General features: G+C 34.2%; 1 protein-coding gene across 1 annotated transcript in view; it reads left to right on the forward strand.

Annotated features, from left to right (window-relative positions):
* LOC130217264 (uncharacterized) overlaps positions 1-10,696 on the forward strand; it is a 64,965-nt gene extending 54,269 nt beyond the window's left edge. Inside the window, exon 18 of the mRNA XM_056449341.1 lies at positions 9,885-10,696. Coding sequence (XP_056305316.1) covers positions 9,885-10,087 — 203 coding nt within the window. The 3' untranslated portion in view covers positions 10,088-10,696. The remainder of the gene's footprint in view (positions 1-9,884) is intronic.
* The last annotated feature ends 9,653 nt before the right edge of the window (positions 10,697-20,349 follow it).

Raw genomic sequence — 20,349 nt, forward strand, 5'->3', positions numbered from 1 at the left:
CTAAAACTCGTTTTGTCAGTCAAACAGATGGCTTTTAAAGCTGGTTTGTGTCTCCTCTTGTAGATCTACAACATGTGTCCATTTTTTGGTCCCTGGATGAAGACGTGGAGACTGCTGATGGAAAATATAGAAAGCATCAGAAGACAAATACAGACCCTGGCAAATGTCTTACAGGAAACTTTGAACCCGCTTGACTGCAGAGGACTCATTGACTCTTTCCTCATCCGAAAACAGAACATACAAGTAAAGTATTACCTGAATTTACACTTCACTTTTGACTGATAAACTTTTAACATAAAAGATTGGGTTTCAGTACTGAATGACAGGGTTTCCACGGGTCATAGAATTTAATGGTATTTTGGAAGGTCTATTGCAAACGTTACAAGTCAGGGAATTTTATTTACATTTGCACGTCATGGAATATGTAGGACTTTTGTTGCATTTTTAATGTTACTTTCCATTTATCAAAAATATTTTTTCCTGTACCATGTTTTTTAATCAAATTGTTTCACATGATTTGCCTATTGTTGTGTTTAGGCAGTTTTTTTCTTCCATTCAATTCCTTTCCTTATCAAAAGGCATACTTGACAACCGGCAATCAAATGCAGTAATAAGGCTTTTTTTTGAGGATTTTGCTGAAAAATTAACTGATTAATGTAGCGTAAAATGATTTTTCGACAACCTTTCTTAAAATTTAAGGCATTATTTATGGTGTTTCTTGTGTTGTTTTGCTGTGAAAATATAATAACGCATTAGATCATTATTTTGAGAGCCATTCGTTTCTGTAATTTACTGTATGAACACTGTTTCTATACTGCTGAAAGATTGTTATGATATTGTAGCTTAAACTGATTTTTCGGCAACCTTTCTCAAAATTTAAAGCATTGCTTGTGGTGTTGTGGGTTTTTTTTTTTTTGCTGTGAAAATATAATATGCACCTTACTGTAGATCTTCATTTAGAGAACCATTAGTTTCTGTATTTTACTGTATGAACACTATTTATATACTGCTGAAAGATTAACTGATTATAAACTGATTATTGTACCTTAAAATTATTTTTCGGCAACCTTTTTCAAAATTTAAAGCATTATTTGTGGTGTTTCTTGTATTTTTTTTGCTGTGAAAATATAATATGCAACTTACTGTAGATCATGATTTGACCATTAGTTTCTGTATTTTACTGTATAAACACTTTTTCTATACTGCAGAAATATTGACTGATTATAAACTAATCACTTTTGTAGCTTAAAATGATTTTTCAGCAAACTTTTCTCAAAATTTAAAGCATTATTTGGAGTGTTACTTGTGTTGTTTTGCTGTGAAAATATAATGTGCATCTTAGATCATCATTTGAGAACCATTAGTTTCTGTATTTTACAGTATGAACAATATTTTTCTACTGCTGAAAGATTCACTGATGATTAACTACTCGCTTTTGTAGCTTAAAATTATTTTTTGGCAACTTTTCTCAAAATGTAAAGCATTATTTGCGGTGTTTCTTGTGTTATTTTGCTGTAAAATTATAATAACGCATTAGCTAATCATTTCGAGAACCTTTAGTTTCTGTAATTTACTGTATGAACACTATGTCTATACTGTTATTTAATATAAAACAACGGAGATGGTGCAAAACAAATTTGAACACTATATTGGCTTGCCTAAATCTCCAGGAAATGTGTGGCAATTAAAAAAAGGGTTGATTTTGCATTAAATTCAGCAATGGCAGAAGCACAAAATTCAAGAGGGACTGCTCAACACAACAGCTTTGTGTTTTTCTCTTCATTAGTGACCTTATATTGACCGTTTTTGCAATTGTTAGAACTTTTGATCTCATTGTGACAATCTAAAGACCTTTTTTATTTCATGCAGGAAACTGGAGAAAAAGATTCATCTTTCAATGATCAGAATCTGCTCATTACAGTGTCAAATCTGTTTGCTGCTGGCACTGATACGACCGGCACGACGCTGCGCTGGGGTCTGATACTCATGGCCAAATACCCTCAGATACAAGGTCAGATGTCCAAACTGAGGAGAGAATATGCTGTTTTCTTTAGTACCTTCAAATTTGTCTCTTATAAGCATCATAATGATCTCACCACTGTTAAACACCTTCATGTGCTTTTTTGTGATCTTGTTGGCAATAGAACGAGTTCAGGAGGAGATTGACCAAGTTCTGGGTGGCCGTGAACCAGTTGCAGAAGACAGAAAGAACTTACCGTATACAGATGCTGTGATTCATGAAACCCAGAGACTGGCTAATATTTTACCCCTGAATCTCCCTCATAAGACCAGCTGTGATGTTACCTTCAATGGATATTTCATCGAGAAGGTTGTTAACAGTTTAAAGAATTTAACTTTGTGTCACAGTGAATTTTCAGCAACAATTGTCTGGTAGTCTGTGGCTTTTTTAGTGTTACAGGGTGCCAAGAAAATAACCTCCACATTATACTACCACAATTAACCTAAGTCATTGATATGAAGCAGGATTGTTTTCCATGGTTTCATATTATTTTCACCCTGTTTTGAGCCTTCCAAACTCATTAAACCCCCCAATCTTTTCCCAGATATATTTTGACCAGATTAATTTCTAGCCTCAGTTCAGCTCAAATTACTCCAGTCATTCTCATCTGACATCCATTTAAACTTTTCACTGGCAAGTTTAAAATAACTCGACTGTCTCCTTGGTGGAACTTTAAACTATATTCCATTTTAATTTCCATGGCGATGCTTTAAGCTTCAGTTAAGAAGACTGGCAACTTTGAAATTTTGATTAGAGTTTCTGGAAGTTACATTCTAAATTCTGTACATTCTAAATTTCAAATGTGGGACAAAACTTCCAGGGGGATTAAATTAACAATCCTATATGTGGGACCTTCCTGCTCAAAGAGAGTACAAGCTTTTTTACAACTCCCCTAGAGTTAAACAGTTGGAGTTTTCCAATCTCCGTTCAGCCAATCTCCAGGTCTGGCAGGAGCACAGCTTAGTTTAGCATACAGTAGATCATTAAAATGGATTAGACCATTAGCATATGGCTCAAATAGTTTCTAGCCATATCAGCCTAGAAAATATCAAATTTCCATTTTAGTACACGATGTAACTACAGAAGAGTCGAGATTCAAATAGGAACATTATCAGAACTCTTTGGTCATTTTTGAATCAGATGCTAATGGTCTATTCCGATTCAATGATCTATGCTAAGCTAAGCCTATAGCTTAAAGTGCTCTTGCCAGCCTCAGAGATTGGCTGAATGAATTAAAAAATGATGAAACTCAGCTGTTTAACTGTTAACTGAAGTTGTAGAATGAGTCTATTTCCAAATAAAAGTGGAGTGTTCTTTTAAGAAGGCGTACCTAATAAAGTGCCTGGTGAATGTTTTGTTTAGCTTCCTCAAAATATCAAAATGACTAAAATACCTCCAAGTTGTTATATATTTTATCATTTGTTTACAGTGTTTTTTCTTTAAATGCCATTTTTTCACTAATGTGATTGACTGATTTAGAATAGAACAATAACACACCAGTAACACTTAACAATAGTTGCATTTACTAACACGAACGAACAAAGAACAATCCATTTATTACAGTAGTTCTTTATGTTTTTCAACATTAGCTAAAGAACCCCTATTATGCATTAAAAAGGGTCATATTTTGATTTTGGGGGTCTCCAACAATGGTCTGATATGCATGCAAGGTCAAAAAACACTTTCATTGTCCTATAATATGCATTTATTTTTACCTAATTATCCCAGTGACTCCCATATGATTCGCTCAGCGATTTATTTGTTCCCAAACCCCTCCTTAGCACAATGCTAATCTTTGCTGATTGGTCCGATGCCCTCGTCTGTTGTGATTGGTAGACTGCGTTCAGCACGAGACAGAGAGAAACGCCCAACATTCAACATTGTTTAAGTAGTCAGAGTGCAGAGGGTATGTGTGAGCCCAATGCAGGAGTACATTAAAGCAATGCAGTTAATCACCAGGACATTGCTCTATGACTGACTGACTGACTGGCCGGCCGACAAATCGACAGACCCACCCTCCTCCTTCCCTAAACCCAACCAATTTTAGCGATTGACCTGCCCACCCACTTACTTCCCTAAAACTCAACCAATGATTTACAAAAGCCGTCCAGAAAAAGAAAAGCCCTCGTTTGTTTTTTTACCACATTTTTACCACAGGTCTTCCTGCACTTACTTATACCCTCAAAACATTCCATCATCCTGGTAAATTTCCCATAGCATTTAAATAGTCTCTGATAACCCCACCTATTAAGAAACACTCTAAATACAACACTTTCACAAAACTACCATAGTCCACAATTAACCCTTGCTCCATTAGTTGCTAAAACACTTGAGCTCCACGAGAGGCCACTGTGTGTGCTTTTTCGTATCTCAAATTTCTCTCGCGAGTGCTGTTTGCGCCCGCTGTTCTCGCGTAAACCCACCAGAGGCTGCTGTCGACCAAACGTCTAAAACCCAACCAATGATTTACAAAAGCCGTCCAGAAAAAGAAAAGCCCTCGTCTGTTTTTTTACCACATTTTCAGATTTTGCCACATTCTCACCCTGTTATTCACTCGTTCATTTTATTTTTTGGATTCTGTTTTTGTCTTACCTGATTTCTGGAATCGCTCTTCCCCGGACTCGAACCTCGTCGTGGTCATCTCCTCTCTGCGTCTCAAGTCCGCCAACGTACACAATGAGCTAACTAGACAAACTGGTTGCGGCAGAAAAACCCTCCACACGGGGTAAGATGTCAGCCGGTAAGCGCGAAAAGGAACGGCATCACACTGCCCCATAGCATTCGTTTAAAAAAAATGAAACACAGCTATACGTACCCCCGGCTACATTATTTGCGGTCTCCAGAAATGTCCGCGGGACTACGTTTTCAGAATGAGCCTGGGTTGAAAAATACCATAACAGGGGCTCTTTAAAGAAAATACAGTTGTTGATTGTTAGTTCATGTTAACTCGCAGTGGATCTCCTAATGTTAACAAGCATGAATTTGGATTTTAACAATGCAGTAGTAAATGTTAAACTATGATGTTTTGTTCATAATAAGTTCATTTTAGTAAATACATTAACTAACATTACTCACTCACTGTCCTTCAGCTTGCTCTTTTCTTTATGAAAGATCTCCATAAATCATCTTAATCTTGTTTTGTTTCTCTTCTGAATTATAGGGGACGTGTGTTCTGCCGCTGCTGACCTCTGTGTTGAGGGATGAGACCGAGTGGGAGACGCCTGACACTTTCAACCCTCAGCACTTTCTAGATGAGAAGGGTCAGCTGATCAAACGAGATGCCTTCATGCCCTTTTCTGCAGGTATCATGTTTCAGTAGTATCTGGATGCAGCCTTGATGATGCAAGTTGAGATTGCATATCTCAGAGCTGCAATGTCAGGCACAATGCGCTCAATAGTGCTAGTGACACCACTGTGAGGGGTAGGCTTAGGTGAGCGCATTAAAAAGCATTGCATGCAGCTCCGATTGCACTGCACCAGGTCTGCATTCAGACCCCTCTCTCATATTTTGACTCTGACATTACAGTATTGTCATTTTAGCCATCGAAAAGTACATCGATCTTAATAGCTACCATTTGTAATATAGGTATACTTCTCTCAGAAATGTAAATCTTGTCATCATTTACTCACTCTTGTTTCAATCCTTTTAGAGTTTCTTTCTGTTAAACACAAAAGAAGATATTTTTAAGAATGCTGAAAACATGTAACCATTGACTTTAATAGTATTTGTTTTTCCTACTATGGAAGTCAATGGTTACAGTTTTTCAGCTGTCTTTAATATATTTTTTGTTCTCAACAGAAGAAGGAAACTCATAAAAGTTTGGAACCACTTGAGGGTGTGTACTGTAAATTTTTATTTTGGGGGGAACTATGCCTTTAAATTGTTATGCAAAATTGTAAAAAGGACTGTAAGTTCAAAATACTATATATTCAGATGTGCATAGTTATTAACCAGTTTTTTTTAAAGGTAAAATGACCTCAAATAAAATAACTCAAAAGTAAAATGAATGAATGAATGAATGAATGAATGAATGAATGAATGAATGAATGAATGCAAAAATATAGAAACACTGGACAAGAAACATCTCTTGAGCAGTAATAATTAAGTCTAAAGTGCTTTGGAAATTGCAAAATATGCTTAAAAAAATATCAAAATCAACTTTAAATAATACTTTAAACTTTAAACAGAAATTGAAATCTATATTATTAACTTGAATTTAGTTGGAATATATTTAAATAAAAACAATAAAAAAAAAAAAAAAAAAAAAATATATATATATATATATATATATATATATATATATATATATATATATATATATATATATATATATATATATATATATATACATTACACATTACATCCACTTACCATTTACTCACCCTTAAACCTTAAATGGTTCCAGAACTTTTTTCTGTCAAACACAAAATACGATATTTTGAAAAATGTTAAAAAAAACTAACCAGTGACTTAGATAGTAGGAAAAACAAATACTATGGAAGTCAATAGCGATGTTTACATCCAAAGATGACAATAATACATTTTATTTGTAATGCGCTTTTCTCAGGCTTAAAGCATGTACAAGGCAAAAACAATAAAACTGTAAAAACAATAAATAGGAAAATATAACAATATATAACCCACCATATAACCTAATATATAACCAAAATATAACCCACGTTCGCGTGGGTTTCCTCCGGGTGCTCTGGTTTCCCCCACGGTCCAAAGACATTCGGTACAGGTGAATTGGGTAGGCTAAATTGTCCGTAGTGTATGAGTGTGAGTGAGTGTGTATGGGTGTTTCCCAGTGATGGGTTGCAGCTGGAAGGGCAGCCGCTGCGTAAAACATGTGCTGGATAAGTTGGTGGATCATTCCACTGTGGCGACCCCAGGTTAATAAAGGGACTAAGCCGAAAAGAAAATGAATGAATGAAGAATGAGTTTCTTTAAACATGCTTTAAATGATGATTCATGTTTTAATATGGAAATTATTCATAAAATCCCTTTGCCTTTCCTGTAATATTTATTTTATAGATATTGTAATAAAGAAGGAGTTGTCCAACACTTTTTTATGAGTACAATTTTGTACCTCCATTTCAATTGTACTATAAAAGGTACCGAACAGTATCATACGAGGCCTTTTCTGGACCATATAAGCAGGGGCGTAACAGCCATTTTAAAAGTGGGGGGGACAGCTGTATGGTCACCCAAAAGTGATTAATGATTTATTAGCAATAAAGTTTATTTAATAATAAAATTCTAAAATAATTACAAAATATTAATAATAACAATAAATAAACAGAACCACACACATTTAAATTAAGCATTACTCTGTGTGAAAATATTTTTAAATACTACAATTCAATTGCAAAATTGCAAGTTGATACTACACATATAACGTGAGATGGACATCCATGTGTACTTGCCGCCGATGCGACATTCATAAAAGCAGAACACGCAGGATTCAACATGTAAATTCACCAATTACTCCCCAAATACATGCAAGTAAGTGGTTGGTGAACTTAAAGAGGAGTAGATTCAAATTTATAGTTACTTTCAGTATGTGTATCTGATATGATTAAAACACATCGGCAAATTATATTTTAATGGATTGTTAGACTTCCTTGTGTGTTTTACAAACGCTAAAGTTCTTGTTTTACTAGTACTTGTGTGTATTTACATGTCTAAATCATAAATTAAGCAACAGGCCGTAAAAAGGCTGGATAACTGTGATAAAATAACACGTCTTTCTCAGCAGAGTTAAGTTGGTTTTGTTTTCGGAAAAAAAAAACGAAAAAAATAAGCACTTTTACGACGGTCCCTTACTGAGAGTTTAGGTCAGCGCGAGCTCTCTCTGGCTAAACACATATTGCGACTGCTCAAGCAGTGCTCGTAATATCGAGCGAAAAAAGAAAGACAGCTGTGAAACATAACCAGCTTTGTCTTTTTGTAGGGAATACAGTTTAGATCTTTTTAGGGTTAGAGGTTTTTTTACAAAAAGTGAGGGGGACGTGACCCGGTTGCTACGCCCCTGCATATAAGGCTGGGGCGTCGCTAGACCCAATTCACTGGGGCACGTGCCCCAGTAAAAATCTCCAGTGCCCCAGTAAATGCATTGAGATATGATTTACTTCATATGCAAGTGTATTTATTAAGAGTGGTAATTCCGAAATAAAGACGTTATTCACTATGTGCAACCGAACCAACGCTGGTAAAAGCAATGTAATCAAAAAGCAAACTGACGCATCTCCGCGCGTGTGCGCAGAGAACACGCGCGCCTCTCGCACGCGCGCCCCTCGCACGCGCAGCTCTTCTTCTGAGAGTCCCGGTAGTAAACATGCGCGCCAAAAAAGCAGGCTACCTGCTTGTTACGCGCCGCTCATGCGTTGTAAAACCGGCATAAAAGCCTTTTTTGTTTTGCAAGTGGACAAAACTAAAGTTTAAACAATATGACGGTGATCTTACTAAGCATGCCTCCTCATAGATTTTTTGTATGAAGCAAAAAGGAGGGATGACAAATCAGGGAGGTAAGACTTAAACCTAATTCTCCGCCATGTGTCAAGTCTAAGACGGCAGATAATTCTATAACACATCTGTTTTTGTATTTTATTGAATTGTCTATAGAATTTCATTCAAATAAAATTAATATTTATGCAAAAGTAATTTCTTAAATGATCTTAGCATATCACTCCAGTTGTCTTAACATTGTTTTCCAGTTACATTTAAGATTATTTTGAAGAATAATTGTATAATAATAAGAATCCTTTTATTTATAGTAAATATAATATACATATATATATATATATATATATATATATATATATATATATATATATATATATATATATATATATATATATAGTGTATTTATATAGATAGTATGTATGTATATATATATATATATATATATATATATATATATATATATATATATATATATATATATATATATATATATATAGTGTATTTATATATATATATAGTGTGTTAATATATATATAGTGTATTTATATATATATATATATAGTGTATTTACATATATATATGTAAGGGAAGGGGGTACACAAGGGAAGGGGGTACGTGCCCCAGTAGAGCTTTATGTCTAGCAACGCCCCTGATATAAGGTACAACTTTTACAAAGGTACAAAACTGCTCCTTAAGGAACATTATTTGTATCGTCCTGTGCCTTTTTTTCCTGAGACTTTAGTATCTCTGTGGTTGCCAGGGTCAAGAAATTTTCCAGCTCAATGACAACTCAAAACCAGTTGCTGCTGGTGGATTAATGGTAGATTACCGCCACCTAGAGAAAACTTAAAACTTTGCAATTGAGACAGAAGGATTACTTAATATTCATTTATTCATTCATTTTCTTTTCGGCTTAGTCCCTTTATTAATCTGGGTTAACCACAGCGGAATGAACCACCAACTTATCCAGCACATGTTTAAGCGCAGTGGATGCCCTTCCAGTTGCAACCCATCACTGGGAAACACCAACTGGCGCTACCCATTGCGCCTCTGCGTCGCCTATACTTTTTATTATGTGCAATTTTCCTTAACTTGGAACTTTATAAATGGGTGTTAAAGATTTAGTACATGAGATATGTGTATTACACGGATCTGAACTAAACAGAACTGAACTTCAGCAGTGATATTTATATTAAACTGAACTAAAGCAGTTTATCTAGAACTACACCAATATTCAACACTACTGCACTCATTTGAAATATTAAGGGTTTTCACTTACTTCGTCTATGTGTTGAGCTATCTGTGCTTCGAAACAATCTACTTTGTAAAAGCGCTATAGATATACAGATGAATTGAATACTTTGTTGTCTTAAAATCTACACAATTTCTTTCTCTCAGGGCGCAGGATTTGTCTTGGAGAGAGTTTGGCCAGGATGGAGCTCTTCCTCTTCTTCACGTCTCTCCTTCAGTATTTCCGCTTTACTCCTCCTCCTGGAGTGTCTGAAGATGAGCTGGATCTCACACCAGTCGTGGGTCTGACTTTGAATCCTTCACCCCACAAACTGTGTGCAGTCATTAGACCGGAAAGACAACAAAACTGATCCACTGGGAAACGTTCAGTTTTTTATACAGTGTATTGCATAGAGTATACACCATCTGATAGAGAGTTATATTCAATGTGCTTTTCTGTGCATAACAGATGAAGCGGTAAATGGGGTATGTCTTTCATTATAAAATTGCCACATTTAAGGTCTGATTTCTTTAAAAATCATTGATCTTCACTGCCTGATAAATATACGATATGAAGTGGATCTCAGACCAGACATGAAGCACTGAATTAAATTCCATTTCCCCCCGCCGTGTCTTTAAAAATACGACAGTTTATTGTTTCTGTGCTCACCTTTCATTCCGTTTTATGCTTGAACAACTAAATGAATGCTTAAGTCTCTTCAACTGAATGTATTTTAACTACATTACAACATCGATGCTGTAAGAGGAACGTTTTGAAAAAGAGAACAGCTTTCACTTGAAGTTTATCATTGGCTGAAAAACACTCGCTGTGCAAATACCCCATTGAGGTTCCAGTGACGCTAAATGTTGACAGTTTCCAGTGTGGATAAATGTTACTTTTACTTCCAAATGTATATGAATCAATAGAGACACAACCATTTACAATACAACATTGATTTTACGTAGTTTATTAAATGTAACAAAATTTTCAAATAATGTTCCTGAAAATAAAAGGTGAATGTGAATGTGGTTATTCAGCATAACAGATATAATCATGGTAAAAAAATGTATTAATTAAAAAAAATAAATAAATAAAATTGTGTATATATATATATATATATATATATATATATATATATATATATATATATATATATATATATATATATATATATATATATATATATATATATATATATATATATATATACAGTTGAAGTCAGAATTATTAGCACCCCTTTTTCTTTCTTTTTTCAATATTTCCCAAATGATGTTTAACAGAGCAAGGACATTTTCACAGTATTCATTCATTCATTCATTCATTTTCTTTTCAGCTTAGTCCCTTTATTAATCCAGGGTCGCCACAGCGAAATGAACCGCCAACTTATCCAGCACATGTTTTATGCAGCGGATGCCTTTCCAGCCGCAACCCATCTCTGGGAAAATTTTTCACAGTATGTCTGATAATATTTTTTCTTCTGGAGAAAGTCTTATTTCTTTCTTATTTATTTATTTATTTATTTATTTATTTATTTCAGCTAGAATAAAAACAGTTTTTAATTTTCATGAACCATTTTAAGGTCAATATTATTAGCCCCTTTAAGCTATTTATTTTTTGCGATAGCCTACAGAACAAAACATCATTATACAATAACTTGCCTAATTACCCTAACCTGCCTAGTTAACCTGATTAGCCTAGTTAAGCCTTTAAATGTCACTTTAAGCTGAATAGAAGTGTCTTGAAAAATATCTAGTCAAATTATTTACTGGCATCATGGCAAAGATAAAACAAATCAGTTGAGTTATTAAAACTATTATGTTTAGAAATGTGTTGAAAAAATCTCTCTGTTAAACAGAAATTGGGGAAAAAATAAACAGGAGAGCTAATAATTCAGCGGGGTTAATAATACTGACTTCAACTGTATATAATTTTCCACTTTCATGTTTTGATAGATAGTGAAAAAAATAGTATTCTAAGACTGCATTGTGTTTCCTTTCAAACTAATGGAGACACAATTTAATGGAAAATCTCAATTTAAAGCAGTTTAACTCAAATAGAATTTTTGCCTTTATATTCTTGTTTTTGGAAATGTCTTTTTTTAAAGTTATTTTAGTTAAATGAAAAGGAGAAATGCTGCATTGACAACTACCCGACATATACGTTTAGTGCCACAGCATATCACCCTGCAGCACAAGACTGCTTGCTCACTGAAGCTAAGCAGGGCTGAGCCTGGCCAGTACCTGGATGGGAGACCACATGGGAAAGGTTGGGAATAGGTTGCTGTTGGAAGTGGTGTTAGTGAGGCTAGCAGGGAACGCTCAATCTGCAGTCTTTGTGAGTCCCAATGCCCTGGTAAAGTGAAGGGCACAGTATACTGTCTGTAAGTGCCGTCTTTCGTAGGAGACAATAAACCTAGCTCCTGACTCTCTGTGGTTATTAAATATCCCATGGCACTTTTCGTAAAGAGTAGGGGTGTAACACTGGTGTCCTGGGCAAATTCCCTCTCAGCCATTAACCATCATGGCCTCCCAATCATCCCCATCCACCGAATTGGCTCTATCACTGTCTCTCCACTCCACCAATAGCTGGTGTGTGATGAGCTCACGCTGTTGTCCTGTGGCTACTGTCGCATCATCCAAATGGATGCTGCACACTGATGGTAGTGTGGAGAGACCCCCCCCCCCTCATGATTATGAAGCTACTTTGGGTGTATAGCCATACATGATTAATGCGCTATTTAAATACACACTGCATTTAGGTTTTTAGTTAAACGCTATTAAAATTAATTTGACATAAAGTTAAACATTAACTGTTAACATTTCATTTTATTTCACATATTTTTGCAGAGTTTAATTTAGCTAACTAGAAATTCAGGATTTTTGACTTTAAAAAAAAAACTGGTCTGTTTTTAAAGATTAAACTCCTAACAAGTCTCTCATTACTAAATGTAGCTTACTAAAACATCTCATGTACTGAGATTAGCAACAAAACGTTAAGCTTTAAAGTTTTAACACCATTTTTGAAGTTCCAAGTTTAGGGAAATTGCATATAATATTAAGTATTCAATCGTTCAGTCTCAAACGCAAAGGTTTAAATTTCCTCTGGGTGGCGATAATCTACCATTAATCCACCAGTAGCAACTGGAGCCGGATAAAGAATTATATTTAATATTTATCTGTGCATAACAGATTAAGGGGTAGATTGAGGTTTCAGTGATGCTTAATGTTGACAGTTTTCAGTGTGGATAAATTTGATAAATGTGATTTATTTACTACCAATTGTATATGGAGACACAGCCAGTCATTTTTAATACAAAATTGGTTTTAAATAGACGGCTTATTAAATATAACAAAAGTGTCAAATAATGATCCTGAAAATAAAAACATGCATGAAATCATGTGGTCATTCACAGTGTTGGGGTAACGCTTTACAAGTTACATAATAATATTACATTTCTAAGTAATGAGTAAAGTAATTCATTACTTTAAAAAAATTATATTATATTTGAGTTACTTTAAAATAATATTTGAGTTACTTTATTGAAAAATACTTTTTAGTTTAATTAATGAGCTTTTAAAAATAAATTGCTGAATTAAAATTAAAGTAGTCACAATTAATCACGCAGTCAATGAGAGAAAGAGTTTATTAGTTTGAACACATTGAAGAAAAGGAAAAGGGGATTATCTCAGTGAACAGTGATTTTACTTACAGTAAGTACAAAAGAAGCAAACACATTGCTTTAAACTTTCACTAATCCGCATATACAGCATGTGTAGTTCTGGGGTCAGGAAGTTCTCAGATAACATTATCCGAAAAATATTATTTAATGCGATTTTTTTAAAAGGTAAATGTAGGTGTAGGTTATACAATGTGTTGTTAATTGCAGAATTTCTCTATTAAAAACAGTTCTGGAAGAAATCAAGCCTCAGTCAGGTAATAAAAAGTAACGTAACACATTATTTAACATAAAGTAACTAAGTAATGCAACTATTTACTTTTTTGGGGAGTAACTCAATATTGTAATGCACTACTTACAAAAGTAACTTTCCCCAACACTGGTCATGCAGCTTAACAGAAATAATCATATAAAATTATATTTAAAAAGTTATTATATTTAGATTACTTTCCACTTTCATGTTTTGATAAATAGTGAAGAAATTAGTAGTTTAAGACTGCATTGTGTTTCTTTGCAAACTAATAGAGACACAATTTAATGTATAGGGAAATTGAAATTTAAATAAAATATCTCAATTTAAAGCTGTTTTACACTTTATATAATTTTTGCCTTTATATTCATGTTTTTGTAAAGTAAATGAAAAGGAGAAACGCTGCATTGTCAATAAATAAAATAAAATTAAACATTAACTGTTAACGTTTTATTTTATTTTACATATTTTTTTGCATTTAATTTGGCTAACCAGAAATTCACGATATTTGACGATTAATAAACTGGTATTTTAAATGACTAAGATTAAACTCTTAACAAGTCTCTCATTGCTAAATGTAGTTATACCAAAATATCTCATGTATAAAAAGCAGCAACAAAACTTTAAGCTTTAAATATTTAACACCCATTTTTAAAGTTCCGAGTTAAGGAAAATCGCACATAATATTACGTATTCAATCTTTCAGTCTCGAAAGCAACGTTTTAATTTTTCTCTGGACCGCTATAATCTATTAATCCACCAGTAGCAACCCGCTTTGAGTTGTCGTTGAGCTGGAAAATTACTTGAACCTGGCAACCACGGAGATACTAGACGCTGAATGTGTCTATGGCGTGCGTTGGCTGCTTTTCCTTCTTCCCCTCATTATATTCAACCCAGCACTGCTCCGTAAAACAGTAACAAGGAACATCAAAACAAACGACAAAAATAGCGCTGGATTAAGTTAATATTAACCACCAGTATCTAAAGAAAATGTACATCCAGTCGTCTAGAAGGTAAAAATAGGCTCATTCATTGTTTTAAGGTCAACACGGTTGCCTCACATGGTTTTAAAAAACACTTTATACACAGGTAAACAGCCTATTTGTTGCACATAACCGCACAAAATAATTGTACACAGTGTATAGGGAAAGTATTCATTTTATTAAGAATTCCCAAAAGAAATGGTTTCTAATGTGTTCCGCCATTGTTTCTTATACTGCCTCATCACCACAAATTCTCCTTCAGTTTTAGATATTGTGATGAAACAGTATTTATTTTAAAGGATAGTTCACCAAAGCTAAAAATTCTGGCATCATTTATTCAACTTCCACTTGTCGCAATCCTGTTTCTTTTTGTTAAACACAAATGATTAAAAAAAAAAAAAAAAAAAAAAAAAAATATATATATATATATATATATATATATATATATATATATATATATATATATATATATATATATATATATATATATAATTTGTTGCAAAACCATTAGCCATCTTTGGATGTAAACAGTGATATTGACTTACATAGTATTTGTTTTTTCTACTACCGAAGTCAATAGTTACAGGTTTTTAACATTTTCAAAATATCTTATTTTGTGTTTAACAGAAAACTACGATGGCTGAGAGAGCTTAAAGCGCTGGAATTTAAGAAAACACATGCCGTTACAAAAAACATCAGCAAATAAAGAAACTATCTTCATCAATTTGACAGCACACATGTTGCAAATTCATAAAAAACAAAACAACAAAAAAAACCTCAACTTTCAAAGACCACCAACAGCTTCACTGAGCAACAGTCACGGCATAATAACACATCCATAACTCAGCAGGGTCTGTCATGGTTTTAGGTCCCCTTGAAACATTTCCATTGTGTTACGTGGAAATTTGCAAGTGTCGTGACAAAATGCAGCGCGTTTCTTCAGTTGTTTGTGTTGTGAGAAAGTGGAGTGTGTTTCTTCAGTTTGTGTTGTGAGGATTTGCAACACGTGTGCTGTCAAACTAATGAAGATCATTTCTTAATTTGCTGGTGTTTTTTGTAATTGCATGTTTTTTCTTATACTGCAGCACGTTACGCTCTCTCAGCCACTGTAAAAACAATTCTAAAACCATTTAAGGGTGAGTAAATGGTGAGAAAATTAAAAAATGTAGACGTACTATCCCTTTAAAGAATACTTATACTTAAATGTTAAAATATATATTTAATTTCAATATATATTCAAGTTAATAAAATAGATTTACATTTCGGAAACAAGAATTTACTGAACTGCAGGCATACACTTCTTTTGGAAGCATCTGTCTTAAGAATCGTTCTGTAATAATTATGTAATGATGTAATGCTCATATATTAATATCGCTAATTGACAACTTTCTCAGTAAGAATTTGAATTGCTGAAATATTATCCATCTTTTTGCCCTGAATGTGGATGTCTAGCTGGTATAGTTTTATGGCTGTGTTAAGTTTTTTGTTTCCTGTACCCAGTAATTTATAAGCCAGTTTTTTGTATAATTCACTATGAAGCAGGACACTGTGAAACATGCCATGAAATGCGGCCATGCTGTAAAAATGCATGGCAGTTTTTTTTATCTAAGATTTTTAATCGTTTTAAAACTCATTTTAATTTGATGATTGTTGCTATGGATTTTTATTCACTGTAATGGATTGATATTATTAATGTTGAGGGAAGTAGTAGGATTAAATAAGCACATAATCTTTTCTATTTCTTTTGAGTTTAAATTGATTTGTATTGTATTGTAATGTTTTTGCCCCCCTGAATTATTAGCCCCCCTGTTTATTTTTTCCCCAATTTCTGTTTAACGGAAGATTTTTTCAACACATTTCTAAACATATTTACCAAATGTCACTATATGTTTACTTTATGCCATATATACTATATATTTACTAATATTTCTAAACAATATTTTACTAGCTATTTTTCAAGACACTTCTATACAGCTCAAAGTGATGTTTAAAGGCTTAACTAGGTTAATTAGGTTAACTAGGCAGGTTAGGGTAATTAGGCAAGTTATTGTATAATGATGGTTTGTTCTGTAGACAATCGAAAAAAAATATATAGCTTAAAGGGGCTAATAATATTGACCTTAAAATGGATTTTAATAAATTAAAAACTGCTTTTATTCTAGCTTAAATAAAACAAATAAGACTTTTTCCAGAAGAAAAAATATTATCAGACATACTGTGAAGATTTCCTTTCTCTGTTAAACATCAATTGGGAAATTTAGAGGGGGGGGGGGGGGGGTCTAATAATTCTGACTTCAACTGTATATTAAATATTTGGGTCACACTTTATTTTGATGGTCTGTTTGTTGAATATAGGTTACATTACATCTACATGCCAACTAATTCTTATTAGATTATAAGTAGACTGTTAGGTTGGGGCAAGGGTTGGGTTAAGGTTAGGTTAAGTTGACATGTACTTGCAAAGTTAGATGTTAGTTAGATGTTAGTCAGTTAAATGTCTGTTGAAGGAGCAGTATCAGCAGATATTAAGCAGTCTACTAATACTCAAATGGACCATCAAAATAGAGTGTTACCAATGTTTTTTTTAAATATAATTGTAGTTGTTTTATTAAAGTAAATTTTTTTACATGTTTGAAATAAAGTCTACAGGCTCTATTTTAATGATCTAACCAACCTGGATTCCAAAGCCACAATGCGCCTTAACACACCTCCTTTTCAGACCAGCATGCCAATGCAATGGATTTGCTGTTTAAACAACATGGTGTATAACGTAAAAATTTTAACCTGTGGCTGCATGAAAATAGCAACAAATCACATCCAATGCGCCTGGTAGGGTATTGTGCCGAGTGTGATAGGGCCCTATGTCTTAAATACCTCAGCTCACCCATGAACATAATTTCTGCAGAAATCCCATAGGATGTAATGAAGACCGCAACTCCCATGATTCCACACTCAGTCTGCATTCGAAACCGCCTACTGCTCAGTAGGTACACTGAAAAAATTATTCAAAGATGATTCCTTGGATTTACTACATTTTTTTTCGTTAAGTGGTTGTAAACAGTTAATTTGGGTTCAATTTAAACAAACAAATTAAGTTACATATTATTAAATTTAATTTGTTTGTTTAAATTCAACACAAATAAATTGTTTGCAACGGTTTTGCTGACATCATTTTTTTTCAGTGTAGTCAGAAATAAGTTAAAGATCCAGAAGGGCATTCTGCTGATTTGATTCAGAAGGGCACTTTTTGTCAGAGGGCTCACTGGTCAGGTATACATCTGCACTAACATATTAAGGTGAAAGTCATCATAGCTTGCGTAGAATAGACCCAGCTCCCAACCCAACTTTGAGAATAGATTAACGGCGATATTTTTTATCGCCCGATAAGAGTCTCGCATTATTGCAGCACATTAACGCCGATAATGGCCCACCACTAATTTATATATTTATTGAAATATTGTGAATTTACATTTAAATTAATAATATCAACAGCAAAGTCATATTGGGGTGGTCAGAGTTTGCATAGGGGTGGCTGTTGGGGGCGCCCCTGAATACAAGAGAGACTGTATCAGATATGTTTCAGTCCTGATTTTGAACCTATTATTGCAGTATTACTGTATTTATTTTATTTAACTTTTTTTCTTTTTTGGGGGGGGGTGGCTCTTGGGCTTCGTTCAAAATAAAAAATGTTCAATAAAAAATAATTTTGCCTTTGTTTGTAATGAATACACACCCTCTAGTGACAAAAATATATACTGCACCTTTAAGGCATATTCAAAGGTGCAAATGAAAGGCTTGAGAGAGTTCTTGTTTACCATAATGTGCACAGGATAGTTAGATTTTCACAAGTTCTGACAAGATTATGTACACCTCTAATGAATCTCTTTTATGCAACCCAGGCTAATTCTGAAAACGTAGTCCCGGGGACGTTTCTGGAGACCACGAAATACGTCCCGGGAGGTACTTATTTTTGCAGTTTTTTTTTCGCGAATCCGCAAGAGGCTGCTGTGTGCGATTTTTTTTTTTTTTTTTTTTTTTTTTTTTTTTTTTTTTTTTTTTTTTTTTTTTTTTTTTTTTTTTTTTTTTTTTTTTATTTATTTATTTATTTTTATTTTTTTTGCTTCTTAAATGTCTCTCGCGAGTGCCGTTCGCGCCCGCGCTGTTCTCGCATAAACCCACCAGAGGCCGCTGTTGAATGACCATCTGTCTGTCCGACTGGCTGAATAATTGACTGGGCGACCGGTCAATCGGCCGGCCGACCCACTCTCCTCCTTCCCCGAACCCAACCAATTTTACCGATTGACCCGCCCGCTTACTTCCCTAAACCCAACCCACAATTTACAAAAGCCGTCCAAAAAAAGAAAAACCCTCGTCTGATTTTTTTACCACGTTTTCGGATTTTACCACATTCTTACCCTGTTATGAACTTGTTCATTTTATTTATTGGATTCTGTTTTTGTCTTACCTGATTTCTGGAACCGCTCTTCCCCGGACTCGAACCCGGTCATCGTTGTCGTGGTCAGCTCCTCTCTGCGTCTCAAGTCCGCCGACTTACAGGATGAGCTAACCGGACAAACTGGTTGCAGCGGGAAAGCCCTCCACTCGAAGGTAAGAGGTCAGCCGGTAAGCGCTAAAAGGAACGGCGTCATGCTGCCCCATAGCGTTCGCTTAAAAAAATGAAATGCAGCCATACGTACCTCCGGCTACATAATTCGCAGTCTCCAGAAACGTTTTCAGAATGAGCCTGGGTTGCTTTTATATGTGGAGACAAGAAAACAAACAATAAGACATATACTGAAGGAAGGAAACAAACAGAATTAGCTTACTATTTCCTCACCTAAACTTTTATCAATTTCTTTCATATCCTGAACTCAAAAGAAGATATTTTGAAGAATGTTGTTGAATAAAGGAGTCATTGACATCATATAAACCAAAAATACAATGGAAGTCAATGGTTGTTTTTCCTCCAGCATTCTTCAGTATATCTTACCTTGTGTTCACCAGAAGTGAAGGATGAGTAAATGATGATATCATTTTCATATAAACCAATATAAAAATGGGTCAAGGCAATGAACATAGAATCAGTATTGTCTGATTTAATAGCTGGCACATTTGATTATATTTACACTTAAGCTCGGATGAAGAAGTTACGTAAGAGTTGTGTAAAATTTATGACATTATGTAATATACTGGGGAAATGAGGTCAGGTTGTTCTATTAAAGCAAGCTAACAGACTCGTAACACAAATTCAGCGCACGTGACTCAGTTCTTGTTTAACTTAGTTGCAGCTATTCCAGAAATCCAAAACAGTGTTCAAAGGGCAGTGGGTTTTATTGCTGTTCTGACCCAGTGCACGACTTTTATGTACGCATTTGTAAATAAACCTAAAATCTGTAGGTCATATGCAAATCGTTTTTGCGAATAAAAAAATAATGGAAACACTTTAGTCTAAATCACAACATTACTACTGGCTTATTACCTGCCTATTATTAAGATGTTAACTTACTTGTAAAGTATGATCGGTCACAGTATATTTTAAGGCACAATTCTAATTCTATTATCAAACCATTAACTATGAATTTTGGCTCCATAAACTCCTAATTTTATTAAAGCTTTTTGAGTACTAATAAACAGCCAATTATTAAAATAATAGACAGGTACTAATCCACTAGATAATAGTAAGAATTGGTCCCCATGCTAAAGTGTTACTGTATAATTTAATT

Source organism: Danio aesculapii, chromosome 3 (assembly GCF_903798145.1).
Source record: "Danio aesculapii chromosome 3, fDanAes4.1, whole genome shotgun sequence".
Lineage (NCBI taxonomy): Eukaryota > Metazoa > Chordata > Actinopteri > Cypriniformes > Danionidae > Danio > Danio aesculapii.